The 18555-nt window shown below is 60.7% G+C and overlaps 3 protein-coding genes across 11 annotated transcripts; 2 read left to right on the top strand and 1 right to left on the bottom strand.

Moving 5' to 3' along the window:
• Nucleotides 1–2524: 2524 nt before the first annotated feature.
• On the top strand, nucleotides 2525–10882 carry LOC116231341 (glycerol-3-phosphate acyltransferase 2, mitochondrial). 7 transcript variants are annotated; one of them, XM_031597048.2, is made up of 23 exons: nucleotides 2525–2591; nucleotides 3761–3857; nucleotides 4041–4096; nucleotides 4340–4453; nucleotides 4529–4602; nucleotides 5762–5872; nucleotides 6104–6232; nucleotides 7036–7135; nucleotides 7207–7343; nucleotides 7512–7611; nucleotides 7874–8080; nucleotides 8166–8276; nucleotides 8526–8608; nucleotides 8691–8797; nucleotides 8972–9042; nucleotides 9146–9410; nucleotides 9481–9629; nucleotides 9710–9787; nucleotides 9917–10042; nucleotides 10135–10255; nucleotides 10468–10518; nucleotides 10615–10670; nucleotides 10744–10882. In XM_031597048.2, exons 4-23 carry the CDS (start codon nucleotides 4340–4342, stop codon nucleotides 10858–10860), a joined length of 2307 nt encoding a protein of 768 aa, XP_031452908.2. In that variant the 5' UTR covers nucleotides 2525–2591; nucleotides 3761–3857; nucleotides 4041–4096; the 3' UTR covers nucleotides 10861–10882. The 7 variants fall into 7 exon arrangements, with proteins under 7 accessions (XP_031452908.2, XP_031452909.2, XP_089981571.1 ...); XM_031597049.2 differs by having other exon boundaries at nucleotides 2532–2591; nucleotides 3812–3857; XM_090125445.1 differs by having other exon boundaries at nucleotides 2572–2591; nucleotides 3233–3857.
• A 21-nt stretch (nucleotides 10883–10903) lies between these two features.
• Nucleotides 10904–12787, bottom strand: LOC116231342 (oxaloacetate tautomerase FAHD2B, mitochondrial). 2 transcript variants are annotated; one of them, XM_090125453.1, is made up of 7 exons: nucleotides 12548–12787; nucleotides 12075–12291; nucleotides 11939–11998; nucleotides 11682–11844; nucleotides 11508–11616; nucleotides 11322–11409; nucleotides 10904–11115 (listed from the first exon to the last, which is right to left on the bottom strand). In XM_090125453.1, exons 1-7 carry the CDS (start codon nucleotides 12751–12753, stop codon nucleotides 11026–11028), a joined length of 933 nt encoding a protein of 310 aa, XP_089981579.1. In that variant the 5' UTR covers nucleotides 12754–12787; the 3' UTR covers nucleotides 10904–11025. The 2 variants fall into 2 exon arrangements, with proteins under 2 accessions (XP_089981579.1, XP_031452912.2); XM_031597052.2 differs by having other exon boundaries at nucleotides 10904–11033.
• Nucleotides 12788–12921: 134 nt separating this feature from the next.
• On the top strand, nucleotides 12922–17476 carry LOC149914787 (uncharacterized). Of its 2 annotated transcripts, XM_090125452.1 has the most exons (6): nucleotides 12922–15619; nucleotides 15718–16086; nucleotides 16185–16244; nucleotides 16343–16414; nucleotides 16511–16579; nucleotides 16677–17476. In XM_090125452.1, exons 2-6 carry the CDS (start codon nucleotides 15807–15809, stop codon nucleotides 17249–17251), a joined length of 1056 nt encoding a protein of 351 aa, XP_089981578.1. In that variant the 5' UTR covers nucleotides 12922–15619; nucleotides 15718–15806; the 3' UTR covers nucleotides 17252–17476. The 2 variants fall into 2 exon arrangements, with proteins under 2 accessions (XP_089981578.1, XP_089981577.1); XM_090125451.1 differs by having other exon boundaries at nucleotides 12922–16086.
• Nucleotides 17477–18555: the final 1079 nt, after the last annotated feature.

Genomic DNA, 18555 nt, shown 5'->3' with positions numbered 1-18555 from the left:
GGAGCCATCTCACTGTCTTCTCCCCACTGCAGGGGATCCATGGGGCCGGGGGCAGCTGTGGGGCTGAGCCATTTCCGCAGCTGTGGGTCACAGGCAGCGAATGGAGGAATGCGTGCAGCACGAGTGGGAACAGAATGTTTGCACAGGGTCGGGTATTTATGGCAGGAAAATGATTAGAAAAACATCACCCCCCCCAGAACCTCCCCGCCCCCCCCCCCCAGAGAATAATTCCCTCCCGTGGGGCACAGCCCTGAGGTCACCGAACCGCGATGGGGACAAAGCCCTGTGCTGAGTGTACTGATAGGGAGGGGATTCTTGGGTGTCTGATACAGGCTTGATATAGGCTGGTCAGGGGGTGTTTGTGATCTGTGCCTGTGGGTGCCGGGTTCTGTTGGTGTGCTGTGACCCACACCGGGCTGTTGCGGCTCAGAATGGTGTATGATACCCCATAGCAGCGTGCTGTGACCCACACCATCGCCTGACAGAGCACCACGACCCACGCTGGTGGATCGTGATTGACTTATGGTGGTGTGTGGTGAATTGTGGCAGTGTGTGGTGAATGATGGCAGCGTGTGGTGACTCGTGGTGGTGTATGGTGCCCCACACCAGCACGTGCTGAACGGCAGTGGTGCAGCATGACACACAGCGGGGCATTGCAGCCCCACATCACAGCCTGTGCTGATGTATTGGGACTCACGATGGCACATTGTGCCCCACATCAGTGGGATCCCAAACCCCCAGCGCTCTGTGGGCCTGAGGGGGTGGGATCTCCCCAAGTCCCTATGGGCTCTGTGGGCCCTATGTGGGGCCTGTTCCCCACACCACCCCCGGTCTATGGGGCCCCTCACGGTGCTGCACAGTACCCCTGACCCACGCATTCCCAGGGAACCAAGCCCAGTCCCCCCACACAAAGCCAGGGACAAGCAGAGGACATGGGGCTGTGTACATTGAGCTCAGCCCCATGGGACAGAGCTGGGGACATCTTGCTCCTGCGGTGGCAGAGCAGCGTTGGCCCTCTGCCACCTCCCTGTCCCACCAGGGATGTGGCCTCTGGCCGCCCCAAAGCCAAGCTGAGCTTTTTGGGAAGGCTTTTCCCAGCTTGGACATTTTCCTCCCCATCCCAAATCGGCTGTCAGTCCAACCCGGCGTGCTGGGACAGTGCTGGGGTGGTGGCTGCATGGGAGAGGGCGTGTGACAGTGGCCGCTGCATGCTGAGATGCTGGGCCCCTTCCAGCAGTCCCCATAGCCCCTCCTCTTGCTTCCCCACATCCCATATCAGTGTGGGGCTGTGGGGCTGGGCACAGCTCTGTGGAGTGGGAAAGATCCTATGGGGTTGGGAACAGTTCTATAGGGCTGAGAGTGGTATTATGGGGTTGGGCATAGTCTTGTGAGGTCGGAAACATCCTATGGAGATGGGCATTGTCCTATGGGTTTGGGGATGGGAATGGTCCTATTGTGCTGGCCACATGCAATGGGGATGGGAATGGTCCTATGGGGTTAGAAATGGTCCTGTGGGGATGGGAATGATTGTGTTGCGTTGGCAAAATCCTTTGGGGATGGACATGGTCCTTTTGGGCTGGGCATGGTCCTATGGGGTTGAGCGTGGTCCTATGGGAATGGGAATGGTTCGCTAGGGCTGGGCATAGTTCAATGGGGTTGGACACGGTTCTATGGGGTTGGGCATTATCCTAAGGGCTTGGGTATGGTCCTATGGGGCTGGGGATTATCTTGTGACCTGCACATGGACCCTGTTCCCACTCTGCCCCATCACTGCCCCTTTACTTTGTCCCCCCCCCTCACTCCCCGGTGCTCACAGCCCTCCTCTCCCCAGTAACAGCACCGGGTTGTCATGGTGACTCACTAAAATCCCCCTAAGCTGGGTTTGCTGCAAAGAGGGACCATGTAAAATTCATTTTAACAAATCCCATTTTTTTTTTTTTAACAATTTCTGTAACAAATCCCAAAGATGGAAGATCATTAAAAAAACCCGGGGGGATGTGGGGTGCGATGAGCTGCAGCCGGGGCTCAGCCTGCAGCTGTGGGGCTCCTGGGGATGGAGCTGTTTGCTCACAGCTGAAATGGGATGCGAATGGTCCTACGGGGTTGGCAGCATCCTGTAGGGCATGGGAGTGGGCCTATAGCACTGGACATGATCTTATGGGGCTGGGCATCATCCTACAGGGATGGGAAATGGTCGTATGGGGATGGGCATGACCCTGTGGGGTTGGACATGGTCTTGTGGGGTTGGCAACATCCTATGGGGATGGGAATGGTCCCATGGGGTTGGACTTCATCCTATTGGGGTGGGTGTGATCCTATGGGGTTGGACACAGTCTATGGAGATGGGCATGGGGGAAAAGGGGAAAGAAAGGGGGAAAGGGACAAAATAAGACAGAGAGACGAAAAAAGAGGGAGCAGCGCAGAGCCCGGCCCGGCCGAGGGGACGCGATTCTCTGCCTCTTCACTTTTATTTTCTGCCTTTTGTCCCTCCTCATCCCTTCCCCCCCGCGGCCCAGCGCCGCCTCCCGCACCGCCCCGGGGGTCCGCACGGCCGGGGGCGGAGCGGGGCGGCAGCGTCGGGCTGCGCGGAGGTGGGCCGGGGGCCGGCGTGGGGTCCGTGTGGGGTCTGTATGGGACGTGCGGGGCTAAGAAGGTCCATATGGGGCCCGTGTGGGGCCGCGCGGGGCCGGGGCGGTGAGGTCCCCGCTCGGGGCCTTGCGGGACGCACGTGGCCCGGTCCGCGCCCTGGCTCTGTCGGGGTCTCTTCTCCCTGTGGGCTCTGCGCGGTGCCGAAGGGATCCGTGCGGGGTGGGACCCCCACCCAGAGCCCTACGTGGGGTGGGTTTCCAAACCCACAAGACCCCGTGGGCCCGCGGAGGGGAAGGAGCCCGTGCGGGGTGGTGGAGTGGGGAAACCCCCCCTCGTGTGCCCACGAGGCGCCCCGCGCCAGCAGCCCCTCCTCAGGCCCGACCCCGTCCGGCTGCAGGGACCCCGGCTGTGGCGCGGTGCGGCTGCAGCTCGGCGTCCCCACGGCGCAAGGACGGGCCGTCCCGTTCCTGCACCCCCAGCGCGCCCGTGGTCGGCACCCGGCCGGGTTCCCCGCGGGTCCCCCGGGTGGCCCAGCACGTGCTGACATCAGCCCCGTTCCTCCTTCCCCCCCCCGTTCCTCCTTCCCCCCCCCGTTCCTCCTTCCTCCCCACCGCATTTGACAAACAGGTTGTTTTTCTACCAGCGCGCGCTCGCGGCTGCCAGGAGGAGCTGAGCGCTGATTCCTGGAATGAAATGACTTTAAAATCTCTGCTCTGAAGCGAAGCGGGGGAAGGAGTGTTTGCGGCTCTGGCAGAGGGCTTTGTTCTGGGACGTGTGAGCGGCCCCCGGCCATCGCCCTGCTCTGCTGCCACCGTTGCGCCTCAGCAGCAGTGGGCGGCTGCGCTGGTTTATTTTCCTGCCGTGCTTTTTGGGGTCTCTCCGTGTTTGGGGATTTCCAGGAGCAGCAGTGGGACGCTGCGCTGCTGTTGCTGCCTGACCCTTCCCTTGGGGCCGCCGCTGTGGGGTTGGGTCTGGGCACGGTGGAAAGCGGCACCACTCCAGGTACCCCCAGCCCTCCCAGGGATGGAGGGGATCTCTGTGTTTCGGGGAGACCGTAAGGGTTTTGGGTGCAGATTGGCATCGACGTGCTTGGGGGAGGAGGGTGTGGGAGGGAAAAGTCAATTGCAGCTGTGCCAGAGCTGTCTTACAAAGAAGAAATTCTTTTCCCGAGGGCTTTTGGCGTGCTGGTTGCTGTTTTTCCCCCCCTCCTTTCCCTCTGCAGGAGAACGACTCATATCCCCACCGAGGAGCAGCTCCCTTCCCTTCAGGTGCCTGCAGTGGGGAGAGGGGCTCAGTCTTCCTTCCTATGCCCTGTGGGTCCCACCCTCGCCCTCCCATCCCAATTATGGGGGGAGAGGCCTCCTGGCTGCTCTCGTGCCCTCTGTGCCGTGAGACGGGGACGAGACGCACATCCCCACGTATCCCAGCTCTCTCTGCTCCTGTCTCCTCAGCTGAGCTCTGCGGCCGTGCCGGACGCATCTCTGCAGGCCAGCTCCACCAGTGCACGGTGAGCGTCCCGGGGTGCTGGTCCTGTCAGGTCCCCACACTGCTGAAGTGACGGTGGCACACATTGGTGCTGAGCCCGGGGGTGGCACCAGCAAACAGCACCTTTGTTTCTCCCCAGCAGTGGGGCTGGCCTCCCTTCTCCCCAGTGGCAATGCATTTTGGGCACCATTCGGCCACACTTCATTATTTCCAGGTGAAGGATGTCTCGTGCCATCCCTCCCCTTATATTTCTGCCTCTTTTCAGATGAAGGCCTGGTTCTCTGAGTCGGGGCAAAGAGTGGAAGTTTTCATCCCCTCTCGGCGCTGGTTCCGGCCGCTCATGGGGCGCTGCTGCCAGGCCTGCACCCCAAGGAGCTGGGTGAGCCCGGGTTCAGCTGAGGGCTGCTGTCTCCCCCAGCCAGAGCCAAGTCTGACCTCCTTGCTCCGCTCCCAGGATGGCTTCTACCATGCGCATCTCTGCTCCCTCGGCTTCCGCAGTGCCACCCGGGTGACGGAGGAGGACACCAGGTGAGGTCAGAGCCCTGTGCTAGGAGTGCTGGGCAGAACAGCCATTCCAAATTTTGTGCTTTCTTTGTCCGAATTAAGTTACTCTGTGGCACTGGAGTGTGGGGATGCCTCTCTGTCACACTTGCTCGCTAATTAGTCCAGAAGGCAGTCATGCTAATTATTTTCTGAATGGTAGGCACATCTCCAAGTGTGGAGCGCTAATAACAGTGGAAAGGAAAGTGCTCGGTCTGTTCCTCTGCTCACTGTCACCCTTATGGCCTCGAGGGGCAGCCAGCCACAGTGTCAAGGGTTTGTGAGTTCTGAAGTCAACACTTGGACTCTTGAAGCTGTTGGGAAGAGCCTGAGAAAGGGCAGGGGGTATTTTGTTCTCCTTTTGGGCTCCGGCACAAGGAAGATTTCATGCATGCTGGGCCAGCTCACTCCCAGCCCCCGTGTGTGTCTTCCTCCCCACAGCCCAGTGCTGGAGCTTAGCTGCTGTGATGCTGAGGAGCTGACGTGGCTGCTCTCCTGCAGTTATCTGGTTTTGGAGGTGCTGGACTCCCCTGGTTCCTCTCCTTTTTGAGCAGTCCCTAGTGATTTGGCAGTTTTGCGCTTTGTTTTTTTTCCAAATCGGGTCATGACGCTCCCTTCTGCTTGAAATATCCCAGCTCCCAGCTTTCAAACTCTTTGAATAATTCATCTCCGCTCAGTGTGCCTCAGGAGCTGCGGGATGCTGAAGAGAGGCTGGAGATAGGAGGCTGAGAGTGAGAGCAGACACAGGTATCAGTCCCTGCTTCGCTGCCTGAGCGCCTCACACCAGGTTCCTGTGCTCTGCAAAGCTCAAAGCCTCAATTTCACCCATCTCTGACCCGCTGGTGTTTGTCTAGTTTGGATGTGGGGCACATTTGGGGGAGTCCCAGCTTGGGATGGAGCATTGCTGGTGCTGGCAGGAGCTGCGTGCTGTGCGGGCTGTCGCTGGCAGCAGCAGCTTTGGGGAGGCTGCCTGGTGCCTGGAGAGCTTCCCTCGCATCCCGAAGCCGCCAGCATGTTCCCAGCACATTTCCCCAGCTGTAAGATGGGAACCAGAGCCTCAAATGCTCACCAAGAGCATGTGTGTGGGAGGCTGACGCAGTGCCAGCACCCTGCGGGCCTCACGGTGCTCACTGCTCATCTCACCCAGGTACCGGGGCTGGCTGGTGCGACGGATCTGCTGCATCCTGGCTGTGGGCAGCTGGAAGGTGCTCACCAACACCCCCAGGGATCTCCTGGAGAGAGTCTGCAGCAATAAGAGGTGTGTGGGGACGGATCTCTGCTCCCCTTCGGCTCCTCTCACGGGGGCTGTTCCGTGCTGCATGGCGCTGGGTGACGTGGCCTCGTCAGGCACCTGTCACCTCCACCCTTGTCACTGATACAGCACAGGGTTGGCAGCCGGTACATCGTAATTACTGTAATCCATAACTGTTTTTTTTGTCTTTTGCTGAAAAACACATTAACCCCTTGCTCCAACCTCATCTCCACGCAGGGTGCAGGACGTCGCTGCCAGCCAGGCATGCAGCTGCAAAAGGGACAGCAAGTTCCAGCAGCAGTGCAAGGAGAAAGTCCTCGGGATCCTGGCTAGGATCCAGGCCCCGCTCTGCCTCCCCGTACTCAGGTGGGTGTGGGCCCCAGACTGGGGGTTCCAGCTCCCAGGTGGGTCATTCCCAGCCTCACTCTCTCTCATCCTTCAGTTTGTGCAGAACCCCATGCATGGGAGTTTGCTACTCACACAGCCCTGTGGGGATATTGTCCCCTCTGTAGAGTGGAGTGCAACACCAGCGTGGCAAAGAGGGGGAAAAAGGCCATGCTGGGGGGGATGGAAAGCAAAGCAAAGCAAAAGGAAATTTTTCTTTCTAAGCTCTTTTTTTCTTTTTTTCCTTTTTCCCTCCTGTCATTGAGAAATTGGCAATTAAAGGTTGCATTGTAGCCTAATTGCTTGTCTGATTGAGCTGTAATAAAAGAACCCTCTGAGCAGTCTGAAGTATTTAAAGGGAAGAAATTACCCAGGGGATAAAAGCATTCGGATCCTTCCCGTAAGCGGTGTGCGGGAGGACGGGGAGATGGAGGGGTAATTGACTTCAGCTTTTGTTGCTGGGGGAGAGGGGGTGGTCTTGTCACATCCAGCCTTTAATGTTTTAACTTAATTTATAATAAAGCTGTTTATTTGCTTCGTGGGAGCTGAGCAGTGAGACGAGGAGTCGTTGCTGTGCAGTAAGCCATCTTGCACAGCCCCGCTTGGTGCTCGGATGGGGGAACTGAGGCAGGGGATGGTGCAGTGATGGGGAAAGGACGTGCCCACAGCCCTGGCTGGTGACTGGGTGCTGTCTCATCGCCTGGCTGAGGTTTTGGAGGGCTTTGGGTGCAGCCCACAGCCCCATAGAGCTGTTCACCCCTGTGCTGTGCTTCTCCTCCCCTCAGGCTGTGCTGCTGGGCCCTGCTCCGCTTCCTGAGCCGCCTCTTCCTCAGCGTGCAGCTGCACCAGGGGCAGCTGGAGATGGTGCTGAGGGCCGCCAGGACGGTGAGGAACCTGCCTGCCTGCTCCTGGCACACTGCACTGCCGAGCTCTCACTGCATCTTCTATCCCCACAGCCTGGCGTGCCGCTGGTTTTCCTCTCCACCCACAAGTCCCAGGTGGATGGGCTGCTCCTATCCTTCCTCCTCTTCTCCCAGGGCCTGGGGGTGCCCAGGGTGACGGTGGGCAACTTGACCTGCAGCCCTTGCCTGCGGTAAGGCATGGGGAATCCTTGTCCAGCTGGCATGTGGCTGCTTCCCCACATGGGGTGAATGCAGCTGTGCACACCAAGCTGGGCTAGGGAGTGGGAAGGTTGGCAGGGTTGGCAATGGGGACATGATCTTGTGCAGGGTGGGCACTCATGGTGGTTTCTTCCCCTGAGGGCCTTGCTTGGCTGTCTGGGAGCAGTTTTCCTGCCCACGAGGATGGAGCAGGCTTTGAGTGACCAGGATGGAGAGCTCCCAGCAGCTGTGCTGGCCTCGGTATGTCCTAGCATTCCCCCAGTGCTGGGATGGGAATGTGGTTGGGTTGGGTTTAAGATCATCCAATTCCAACCCCTGCAGTGGAGGAAGAACCTCCCTCCTGCCCCCCCAAGCTCTCAAGGCACTCAGTGAGGGCACCTTGGGCTCACAGACAGAAGGGCAAAGCTGCCAGGCCATGCTAAACCCCCAGCAATGGGTGGTGGCAGCTCCCACAGGCTCCTACACTGCCACCGTCAGCCCCAGCTTTACCCCTCTGCTCCAGTACGTCGAGGAGGTGCTGAGGAGCCAGCAGCCTCTGGTGGTCTTCCTGGAGGAGCCCTGTGCCCCGTGGCACCTCTCCAGCCCGGCCCGTGCATGGCTGGCCCCGCTGTACCGCGCTGTGCGGGATGGTGCTGTGCCTGACATCCTACTGGTCCCTGTGGGCATCGCCTACGACCAGACTCCCGACAGATTCTGCAGGAATGGAGCGGTGAGGCTGCACACAGCACCCCAGCTGGTAATAGGGGCATCCCTTCTGTCACCCCCCATTAATGCTGCCTTCCCTCTCCCCCCAGCACAGTGCTCAGGCCCTTGGCCTCGGGGCCTGCCTCTGGGCTGCGTGCCGAGCCCTGTGCCGATGCTTTGGCTGCGCTCGTGTGGACTTGGCCCAGCCCTTCTCCTTGCAGGTACAGTGGTGTGGGGTCCAGTTGGGGCCCTTGTGGTAGAGCTGGCTCCCAGAGTCCAGCCCAGTCCCGGGGAACATGCTGCAGCAATACTTTGGGCTGTGTGAGCCTTGTGGAGTTGTACAGAGGGACTTGGGTTGTTGGGGGGATCTGCAGAGATTCCATGAGCGCATGGGGCAGCTCTTGGAGGGACTGAAAGCAATGAGTCAGTTGTGGGCTGGAGGCATTCATGGGCTGTGTCCTCCTCTTCAGGAGTTTGTGTCACAAAGCCTCATCTGCAGGAGCAGCATGGGGAAGCCACTGGAGGAGCTGCTGCCCACCATCCTCGGTGTGCCGTAAGCCAGGGGGAGCAGTGCCTTGCCCTCAATGCCTGTTCCCAGCCCCGCTTTCTCACCTCTCTATTTCCTATGGTTCCAGGCAGCTGGATTACAGCAGGGTGGATGGTCCAGAGCACAGAACGACCACCAGCTCAGAGGCAGAAGAGGAAATGATGGTGACAAAGCTGGGCCTGCATGCCCTGAGCGGTACAGAGCTTTGGGGAAGGGCATGGGAATTCAAAGGACTGCATGTCCCCAGTTCCTCGATGACTGACAGCAGCCATGCTGCTGTTACTGCTCATTTCCACGTGTGGCTGCTGCGTGGCAGCACACGCACTGTAAACAGAGTGCAAACAGCAGAGTGCCTCTCGCTCCTCGCAGATGCCACTGCGTGCTCTGCCGTCACAGCTGTGGGGATCACATCGGCACTGCTGCTGCACAAGCACCGCAAGGTGAGGCAGAGTCCTTTGGGGTCCCAGCTTCGTCTGCTGCTGGAGCAAGCTTCCAGGCCTGCCCCTTGTAGCTCCTGGCCAGCTCAGCCCCCTCTTCCTGCAGTGTGTGCGGCTCTCCCAGCTCATGGCAGACTTTGCGTGGCTGCTGGAGGAGGCACTGCTGCGGCAGCATGACGTGAGCTTCTCGGGGCAGCTCCGCGCCCTGGTGCTGCACAGCTTGGCCCTGCTCAGTGCCCACCTCACCCTCTACCATCTTGCACCCCTTGGTGATGTCATGGTGGTTGTCAAGGACTCAGCAGAGACGCAGTGGGAGCTGAGCCGCCACAGTGCCCAACTTGTGCCTGTCTTTGCCAGTGAGGCGGTGGGAGGTGAGCAGTAAGGTGCTGGGGGTCCCTGCATTGGGCAGCGGTGATGCTACTCACTATGCTGTGCCCACAGCCTGTGCCATCCGTGCCCTGCTGGTGGAGCTGCTGCCCTTTGTGGGGGAGGCCCCCTGCCCCTCGAGCATCGCCTTCAGTGAGGACGAACTGCACCACAAGATCCTGGCACTGCTGCAGCTGCTGCCCCCCAGCCTGCTGGGGCTGAAGGTAGATGCAGGTGGCACTAGGGCTGCTGATGGCACATGGAGGTGGCTGTCCAGCTCCTTGCCACCCCCTTCTCCCTGCAGCCCTGCCAGCCCCTTGACTGCCAGAGCCAGGATGTCTTGGACAAGCTCACACTGTGCGGGCTACTGAAGACTGAAGAGGTGGGTGCCCTCCAGTCCTGTTTGGGAAGGGAACAAGGGACTGCAGCACGAGTCCACTGCTCCCCTGGAGATTTGCCCTGAGTAGAGGTGAGGGGATGGGGACATGCAGACCAAAGCTTTGCTCTGCAGGAGGGTGAGCACTATCTCTGTGATGTGTCCTCACGGCGATGCAGCAGGACACCGCATTGGACCAACCTGGACTTCAGTGAAAGTGACAGTGACAGTGATGACAACCACCGCAAACGCTGCTTCAGGGTATGCAGGGGCTCCCTGCTCCGTGGCCCTAGGATGCCTTGGGGCACTGAGGCTTAAAAAACTCATTGAAAATCTGGCTCTTTCCTCTCCAGATCTGCGAGCCCACAGACTCACCCGGCTTCCTCCTCTTCTTCTGTCACCTCCTCAGCCCTGTGCTGACAACCTATGTACGAGCAGTGACTTTCCTGGAGCAATACAGCTGGCCCCAGCCTGGTAAGACTCTCCCTGAACCTCCCACATGACCCTGGGCCACCTGTTCTGCCCCCACATCAGCCCCACTCAGCTCTGGGGGAGACTGAGGCACACTTGCATTCGTAACTTCAGCTTCTTGCTGAAGCTGGAGGGGGCTGTGGTGCTGTGGGGTGGGGGGGAGGGGGCATTGAGGTTTTCTCCCCATCCCAATGCTGATCCTGCTCTCCCTTTAGAAGCAACGTGTGCATGTGCACTGCAGCAGTTCCTGGCAGAGGACGGTTTGGGTGAGCAGGGGCATGATGTTGGGGGTCCTCCTGCCCCGGCTGGGCTGTGGGTGGAACAGGGGTGGGGGGCACCTTTGAGGATTTCTGTCTTTCCAGAGTGCCCCATGTGGAGCCTGGTGCTGAGCACATTGCAGAGCTTCAAGAACATAGGGGTGAGTGTAGGCTGAGGGGGCTCTGCCCCCATCCCCATCAGCAGTCTTGCAGGTGACACCCAATCCCCCCCAGGTGCTGAAGGAGATGCCGAGCCCTTTGGGGCCCCTTCTGCACCTTGTGCAGCCATTCAGCTCCAGCGAGGGCTGGGGGAAGCTGCGAGCCTTCCTCGAGCAGTTCATGCAGCTGTAGCCACCAACCCTGCAGAGCAATAAAGCCGGGAGCAGCAGCCGTCTCCTGGTGCAGATTTATTGAGAGCCATTGCGGCAAGGCACGGGAGGTCTGAGGTGGAGGCTCGGTCTTCACACCACCTTGTTGCAGATGGTGCCCAGTTCCTCAATCTCGCACTGCACCTCGTCACCTTGCTGCAAAGGCAGGAGATGCTGCAGCCCCATGCATCTGGCAGCTCCTTCTGCACCCCCACAGGGAGGATGGATGGGGAGGGGGCTGCAGGGGGAGAGCAGTGGCAGGGTTTTCTACTTCCAGCAGGAGCTGGAAACCCAGAAAGGGGAAATGTGGGTTGCTGAGGAGGTTGGTGACAAGGAACAGGGAGGGGAACGCATGAAGCTGAAGTGCTAACCTGAGAGGGAACTGTTCTTGTTCTGCCACTGTGACCCACCCGGCCCTATGTAGTGACCCCACTCCATGCTCACCTTGAGAAACACGGGGGGCTTCCTGAAAACCCCCACACCGGGAGGGGTTCCCGTCAGCAGGACATCTCCAGGGCGCAGCGTGACAAACCTGGCAGGCACAGGAGGTGTCAGCTGGTGTCCCCCCAGCACCTGGAGAACCAGGATGGTGCCCCTCCCCTCTCCACTCCCCCCCCAAGTGCTACATACTGGGACACCCAGGCGATGAGCTGGGGCAGCCTGAAGACCAGCTGGTTGGTGCTGCTGCTCTGCATTAGCTGCCCGTTGACACTGCAGCGGATGCGCAGGTTGTGGACATCTGCAGAAGAGATGTGTCATTCCATGGAGCCAGAAAAAAAGCCTCCCACTCTGCCCAGTCCTCACCTGTCACTGAGTCCTTGGTGACGATAGCCGGTCCTATGGGACAGAAGGTGTCAAAGGTCTTCCCCAGCAGCCATTGCCTCCCATTTCTGCGCATCTGCCAGTCCCGAGCACTAACATCGTTGGCCACAGTGAAGCCCACAATATGCTCCATAGCCTCTGATTCCTGTGGGCAGGCGGAAGGCAGAGGGACCCACCCAGCCAACAGGATGGGAACACGCAGCGGGGCTGGATTTCTGGACACCCTTAGAAAGCTTTACCTGGACGTGCCGCCCCGTCTTCCCGATGATGGCAGCCAACTCCACCTCCCAGTCCACCTCCTGGGGGAGAAGATGGCGTGCAGGGGGGCTGGGCCTGGCCGTACCCTGCAGGGGGAGAGGGCCCGCGGGCACTCACGCTGCTCTCGGCCGGGTGCACGATGTCATCGAAGGGCCCGACGATGGCGCTGGGGAACTTGCTGAAGATGAGCGGCTCCTTGGGCACCTTGACGTCCTGCTCCAGGCAGTGGTCACGGTAGTTCAGCCCCACGCAGATCACCTTCTCGGGGTCGTCGATGGGCGCCAACAGCCGCAATCCCGCCCGGGGCAAACGGTGCCGGCCGGAGGCCAGCGCTCTGCGGGGCGGGGCTGAGCGCGGGGGGCACCGGGCTTCCACCCGCGGGCCTCAGCGCCCGACTCGGGACACCGGAGCACCGCAGCAGCGCCCGGCCCCCGCCGCGGGACCCCAGCACACAGCGTGACACCCCGATACCCGCTCTGCAGCGGCGGAGACACCTCGGGGCCCGGCAGACCGCCACCTCGCGACCCCACACCGACCTCCGGAGCGCCTCGCCCACCTCCGGGCCCCATTCACCACCTCCGGACCCCCACCTGCGGGCAGCCGCCAGCCCGTGCTCGCCGCTCTCCAGGAAGGCCCGCATGGAGCGGGGCAGCGCGGGCTCGGCCTCGCTGAGATCCACCACGTCCCCGCCCTCGTCCTCCTGCAGCCCCAGCCGGGGCCCGGCCGCCCCGTGGCGCTGGAAGCGGAGCAGGCGCATGACGCGGGGCAGCGCCGCGGGCAGCCGGGCCGGGGCCATGCGGGACGCGCGCGGCGATGACGCAATGACGGCGCGACCGCGGACCGAAAGGACCCCGCGCGGAGCGCCGCCCTCCCGACCAATGGCAGCGCGGCGAAGGCGGGGCCGAGCGCGGGCTCTCCGCCAATGGCGGCCGCGGCCGCGGGGCTCCGTGCCGGGAAAGCGGCGCTCCGCCGCCCCGCGTCCCCGCCGCCGCCCGCCCCGTGCCGCGGGGCCGCCGGGCGCTGCTTATCGCTCTGCGTGTTAAATGATGAAATGTTTAGCGGTCGTTTTTCGGCACTTCTGCCTGCGGCCATTTCTGCGGCTCCAGTAACCCCAGAGCCCGGCTCTGGGGAAGGACGGGGCAGCACGGAGGGCAGAGTCGCAGGACCGCAACCGCCGGCCCCGTTCGTCCCCCGCATCCCCTCCCCTCCTCAGCACCGCGTGGGAAATGGCTGGGGTGGGATTCCGGGAGAGCCGGGGCGGCTCAGCCGGCAGAAGAGGAGGCTCGGGGGGATCCCGGGCACGGCCGTCGGTCCTGCAGGGAGGCGCGGAGAGGACGGAGCCGGGCTGTGCCCGGCGGTGCCCAGCAGCAGGACCGGAGGCTCACGCTGCAGCACAGCAGGTTTCCCCGCAGTGCTGCCGGCACCGCGCTCTTCCCCCTGCTTGCACTAGGCAGGCTGCAGAGCACGTGCACGCAGCGCACACCCAGAGGTGCCCGTCCCGTGGGGCGCGTCCAGCAGCTGGGGGATGTTGGGGTGGTTGCAGAGAGCCAAGAGCTGCAGCTCCTCCAGCTCCTCGCTGCTGCTGCCGATGCCCCCGTCGTCTCGTTTTGTGCCTGGGGAAGGAGATGCTCACGTACTGAGCATCGGGTGTGTTGGCGTGGGGGCACTGGACAGGACTGGTGGCCCTGAGAAGCTCTTGAGGGGCGCAGAAAGCACTGGGCTCGTGTGGAGCACTGGGTCAGTTCTGGGCTCCCCAGCTCAAGGCAGACTCTCCTGTGCAAGCGCTGCAGGGAAGCTGCTCTGGGGGAGGTTGTACTGCGCTCATCTCCAGAGGTGCCTTCCAGCCCCTGTGCTTTGTGACAGGCGGATGTGAACCTGATGAGGTTCAACACAACAAAGTGCAAAGCTCCTGCAGAAGCTGGCTGCCTGTGGCTTGGAGAGGTACCCTCTTGGCTGGTAAGGAACTGCTGGAGGGCTGGGCCCAGAGAGTGGTGGTGAATGGAGCTAAATCCAGCTGGCAACCAGTGGTGCTCCCAGGGCTCGGTGCTGGGGCCTGTCCTCTTCAAGATCTTCATCGATGACCTGGATGAGGGCACTGAGTTCACCCTCAGTAAGTTTGCAGATGGCACCAAGTTGTCTGGAAGTGTCAATCTGCCTGGGGGTAGCGAGGCCCTACAGAGGGATTTGGACAGGCTGGAGAGCTGGGCTGAAGCCAATGGGATGAGGTTCAACAAGGCCAGATGCCGGGTCCTGCACTTTGGCTGCAATAACCCCTGGCAACGCTACAGGCTTGGGGCAGAGAGGCTGGAAGACCGTGTAGAGGAAATGGACCTGGGGGTGTTGATTGGTGCTGGGCTGAACGTGAGCCAGCAGAGTGCCTAGGTGGCCAAGAAGGCCAGTGGCATCCTGGCATGCATCAGAAACAGCATGGCCCGCAGGAACAGGGAACTGATTGTCCCCCTGTGCTCTGCTCTGGTGATGCTGCACCTCGAGTGCTGTGTCCAGTTTTGGACACTGAGGCCCTGGAGCGGGTTCCAAGAAGGGCAAGAAAGCTGGTGAGGGGTCTGGAGCACAGGCCTTAGGAGGAGCAGCTGAAGGAGCTGGGATTTTTCAGCTTGGAGAAGAGGAGGCTCTGGGGAGACCTCACTGCAATCTACAACTTCCTGAAGGGAGGTTGTGATGAGAGGGATTTGGCCTCTTCTCCCAGGCAGCAAACAGGGGAAATGGCCATAAGTTGTACCAGAGGAGGTTTAGGTTAGACACAAGGAAGAGCTTTTTCTCTCAGTGGTCAGGCACTGGAATGGCTGCCCAGGGAGGTGGTGGAGTCGCCATCCCTGCAGTGTTCAAGAGGCGTCTGGATGAGCAGCCACGAGATGTGGTTTAGTGCTTGTGGTAGCAGTGGTGTTGGGAGGACGGTTGAACTGAATGATCTTGTAGGTCCTTTCCAACCTTGTGATTCTATGATTCTATGACGTGGGGGCACTGGGCAGGACTGGTGGCCCTGGGAGGCTCTTGAGGGCCGCAGAAAGCACTGGGCTCGTGTGGAGCACTGGGTCAGTTCTGGGCTCCCCAGCTCAAGGCAGACTCTCCTGTGCAAGCGCTGCAGGGAAGCTGCTCTGGGGGAGGTTGTACTGCGCTCATCTCCAGAGGTGCCTTCCAGCCCCTGTGCTTTGTGACAGGTGGATGTGTGAAGGGAGACAGCCAGCAGCTGGAAGTTTGGTGACTTCCCAGAGTCAAGGCACCGCAACCCTGCGATGCCACCAGGAGTTTGATTGTCATCAGCCACGTCCCTCCCTTTGTCTCCATTCACTGCAATGGGACCTGGGCACCCACGGCCTCTCTGGGCAGCAGTGCCAGGCCTCAGCTCCCTCTGTGATGAACGTCCCTGACATCTACTCCAAACCTTCCCCCTTGATGTTAAAACCATTCCCCTTTGTCCCATCACCATCTCGACGCAAAAAAAGTTCATTTTCATCGTGTTTATTATCTCAGTTGAAACAAGGGAAGGCCACAATGAGCGGCCACAGCAAGTGGTGGTGACGGGGCAGGCAGAGAGCAATGCCTGTGACAGTGTCACAGAGAGTCCTTGTGAGCGCAGGGGAGAGGGGCTGACCTCAGCGGTCACGGAACCCCCCGCTGCCACTCTCGAGCTCCCTTGGCAGGTAAGGCAGCAGGCTGCTCCGCTCCTGGCACTGCGGCCCTCCAGCTGATGCCAGTGCCCCAGATCTCACCCAGCGCCCATGTGGGCATTTCTCCACAGAGAGAATCCCTTCGCGGACGCTGACGGTGCTTCCGACACCCGACGCCGCTGTACTTGGATCCCTTGTGCCTCCACCGGCCACTGCTGCAATGCAGCCCAGCATCAGCGCAGCAGTGCCGGTGTCACTGCAACCCCTCCATGTCCCCACTGTCACCAACACGGCACCTCAGGCCTCTGTCTGGCCTGGGGTGCCAGGCGTCCGGGGACAGGGGGCGCAGCTCCCACCTGGGGGGCCGCCTCCATCAGTGGGTCAGCTCCCACCTTGGGGGCTGCACCCAGGTATGGCTCCCCCCACGGCCCCTGCCCACGGCTGCATCCATCCCACCATGGCTCCGCTCGGCTGCAGCAGCACAGCGCTGGAATCAGGCGGTGAGTTTGGGGGCTGCGGAGCGGGCGGCAGGCTGTCCGCACCGGGTGGCTGTGGGAAAGCTGGCATTGCCTCACTGGGGATGTTCTTGCTTTTCCAGCAGAGACGATGAGCGCAGACATGGCGGAGGACATTGATGTTCTGCTCACGTGGATCAGCGGTGAGTCTGTGGTCTGCAGAGGTGGTGGGTGGGTGTCCGCACCGAGTGGTGTGGGAAAGCTGGCATTGCCCCTGTGGGGATCGTCTTGCTTTTTCCAGAAGTGATGTCCAACGCAGACATCCCGGTCGACCCCACGGAGATCGATGACATCCTGACGTGGATCAGCAACGGTGAGTTCAGGGGCTGCAGAGCAGGCGGGGGTGTCTGCAGCGAGTGGGTGTGGGACAGCTGGCATTGCCCCTGTGGGATTTCCTTCCTTTTTCCAGAAGGGACGCCCAGCTCGGCCGTTCCAGATGACCTGATGGAGATCGACAGCTTGCTCACCTGGATTGCTGGTGAGTTCAGGGCCGCAGCGGTGGCGGTGGATGTCTGCACCGAGTGGCTGTGGGAAGCCTGCCTTCATCGTTCTGGGGGTTGTTCTTGCTTTTCCAGAAGCGTCGAGTTGTCCGCAGGTCCCCCAGCAGCCGCTGCCAGACGTCCCCAGCAGCCTCGGCACCTCTCCTTTCTCCAGAGGAGCCCCTGACTTTCCCACAGGCAGCAGGGAGCTCAGCAGAGAGGCGCAGGCTGACGCCGGGCCCCTCAGCGAGCCGTTCTCAGGGCAGCCAGCATCCTCTGGGCAGCTCTCTGAGCCGCTGCTGCGCAGGCATCTGATGGAAGAGGCGCGGCAGAGGCAGCCCCGGGTGGCTCTCACCCGCCTGGCGCTGCCGACCCCCCTGGATGCTCGCGTGCCTCCTTCAGCCCACAGCGCACGGCTGATAGAAGAGGCGAAGCGGAGGCAGCTCCGGGTGGTTCTCACCCGCCTGGCGCTGCCACCCGGCTGCACGTCCTGCCGCGTGCCAGGCAACCACCACGAGGATGGCACCGAGCCGGCCGAGTGCCCGGCGCCCGCCTGCACCACCGGGAAAGGCAGGAGCAGAGGGCACGAGCAGCGCGCTGGCAGCGTCCCGGCCAGGAAGAGGAGGCTGCCCCTGGGCCAGGACGCTGCAGGACACAAACGCCGGCGCTAGGCGAAGCTGGGTGGGCTCAGCCCGAGCGGGAGCGTCCTGTATTTGCACGGCCGTAGCCAACAAATGAGGCTCCCTGTAGCCCTGGGCTCCTCGCCGGCCCCTGCGGCACACAGAGCAGCGGCAGTGCTCCAGGGACACCAGCACCGGCCCCAGCCCTACCCCTCCAAACCTGGGCTGTCCACCGATGTCATCTTGGACTGTTAAATTATGTTACGTTATACTACATTATTAAATTACATTAAATTATTAAATGTTTTACATTCACTTTCCTATGCCTCCACTTGCAGTCGTTCATGCAGCTCTAAACCCCCCCCAGACCCCAGTGCCCACCTGCGGGGCAGGACGGGGCAGCACAAAGGGCCATGTCCCAGGGCTGCCCCCACCGGCCCCATCCCTTCCCTCCAAAGTCTCCTCTCCTCCTCAGTCAGCACTGGGTGGCAATGTAGGCATGGGAAATGGCTGGGGTGGGATTCTGGGAGAGCGGGGGCGGCTCAGCCTGCAGAAGAGGAGGCTCAGGGGGACCCCAGGCACAGCCATCAGTCCCTGCAGGGAGGTGCAGAGAGAACCATGCTGCCACCGAGCCTCTCACTGTTGTTTGTCACCCCTCCAGGCCCGCCTACAACCGGACCTGGTGACACCAGAGTCCTCTGGTGCTGTCACCATCATCTCACATGAAGATTTATCTCTTCTCTCTCCTCTCCTCTCCTCTCCTCTCCTCTCCTCTCCTCTCCTCTCCTCTCCTCTCCTCTCCTCTCCTCTCCTCTCCTCTCCTCTCCTCTCCAACATCTGTTTCCTCACAAATACCTGGCATTTTCTCCCAGAAACACCAGCTTTCTCACAGATAGATGGCCTTCCCCCCCCCCACATCGGACATTTTCTCCCAGAAATAGCAGGACTCTTAGGAATATTTCCCATTTCCTCCCGAACATACAACATTACACTCCTCAAGAGGACATTTTGTTTCTGTGGCACTTTATCACAGATACACCATTTTTATGCCCAGTAGAGCTCCTTTTCTCCCAGAAATAGCACTGCTCTTAGGAAGAGCTCCCATTTTCTAACCAAAATGCTGCTTTACACTCCTCAAGATCACACTTACCCCCATCAAGATGGCAGTGTCACAGAAATACCAGCTTCTGCCCCCAAAATGGGACTTTGGCTCTCCAAAACAAGACATTTTCTCCCAGAAATACCAGGACTCTTAGAAATACCTCACGTTTCATCTCAAGAATACTGCTTTCCACTCCTCAAGATCACACTGACTCCCATCACAATGGCCTTTTCTCCCAGTTAGACAAGTTTTC

This window comes from Phasianus colchicus, chromosome 27 (genome assembly GCF_987193195.1).
Source record: "Phasianus colchicus chromosome 27, bPhaCol1.hap1.1, whole genome shotgun sequence".
NCBI classification, from domain to species: Eukaryota; Metazoa; Chordata; class Aves; order Galliformes; family Phasianidae; genus Phasianus; species Phasianus colchicus.
This window is presented reverse-complemented; position numbering and strand designations above follow the sequence as displayed.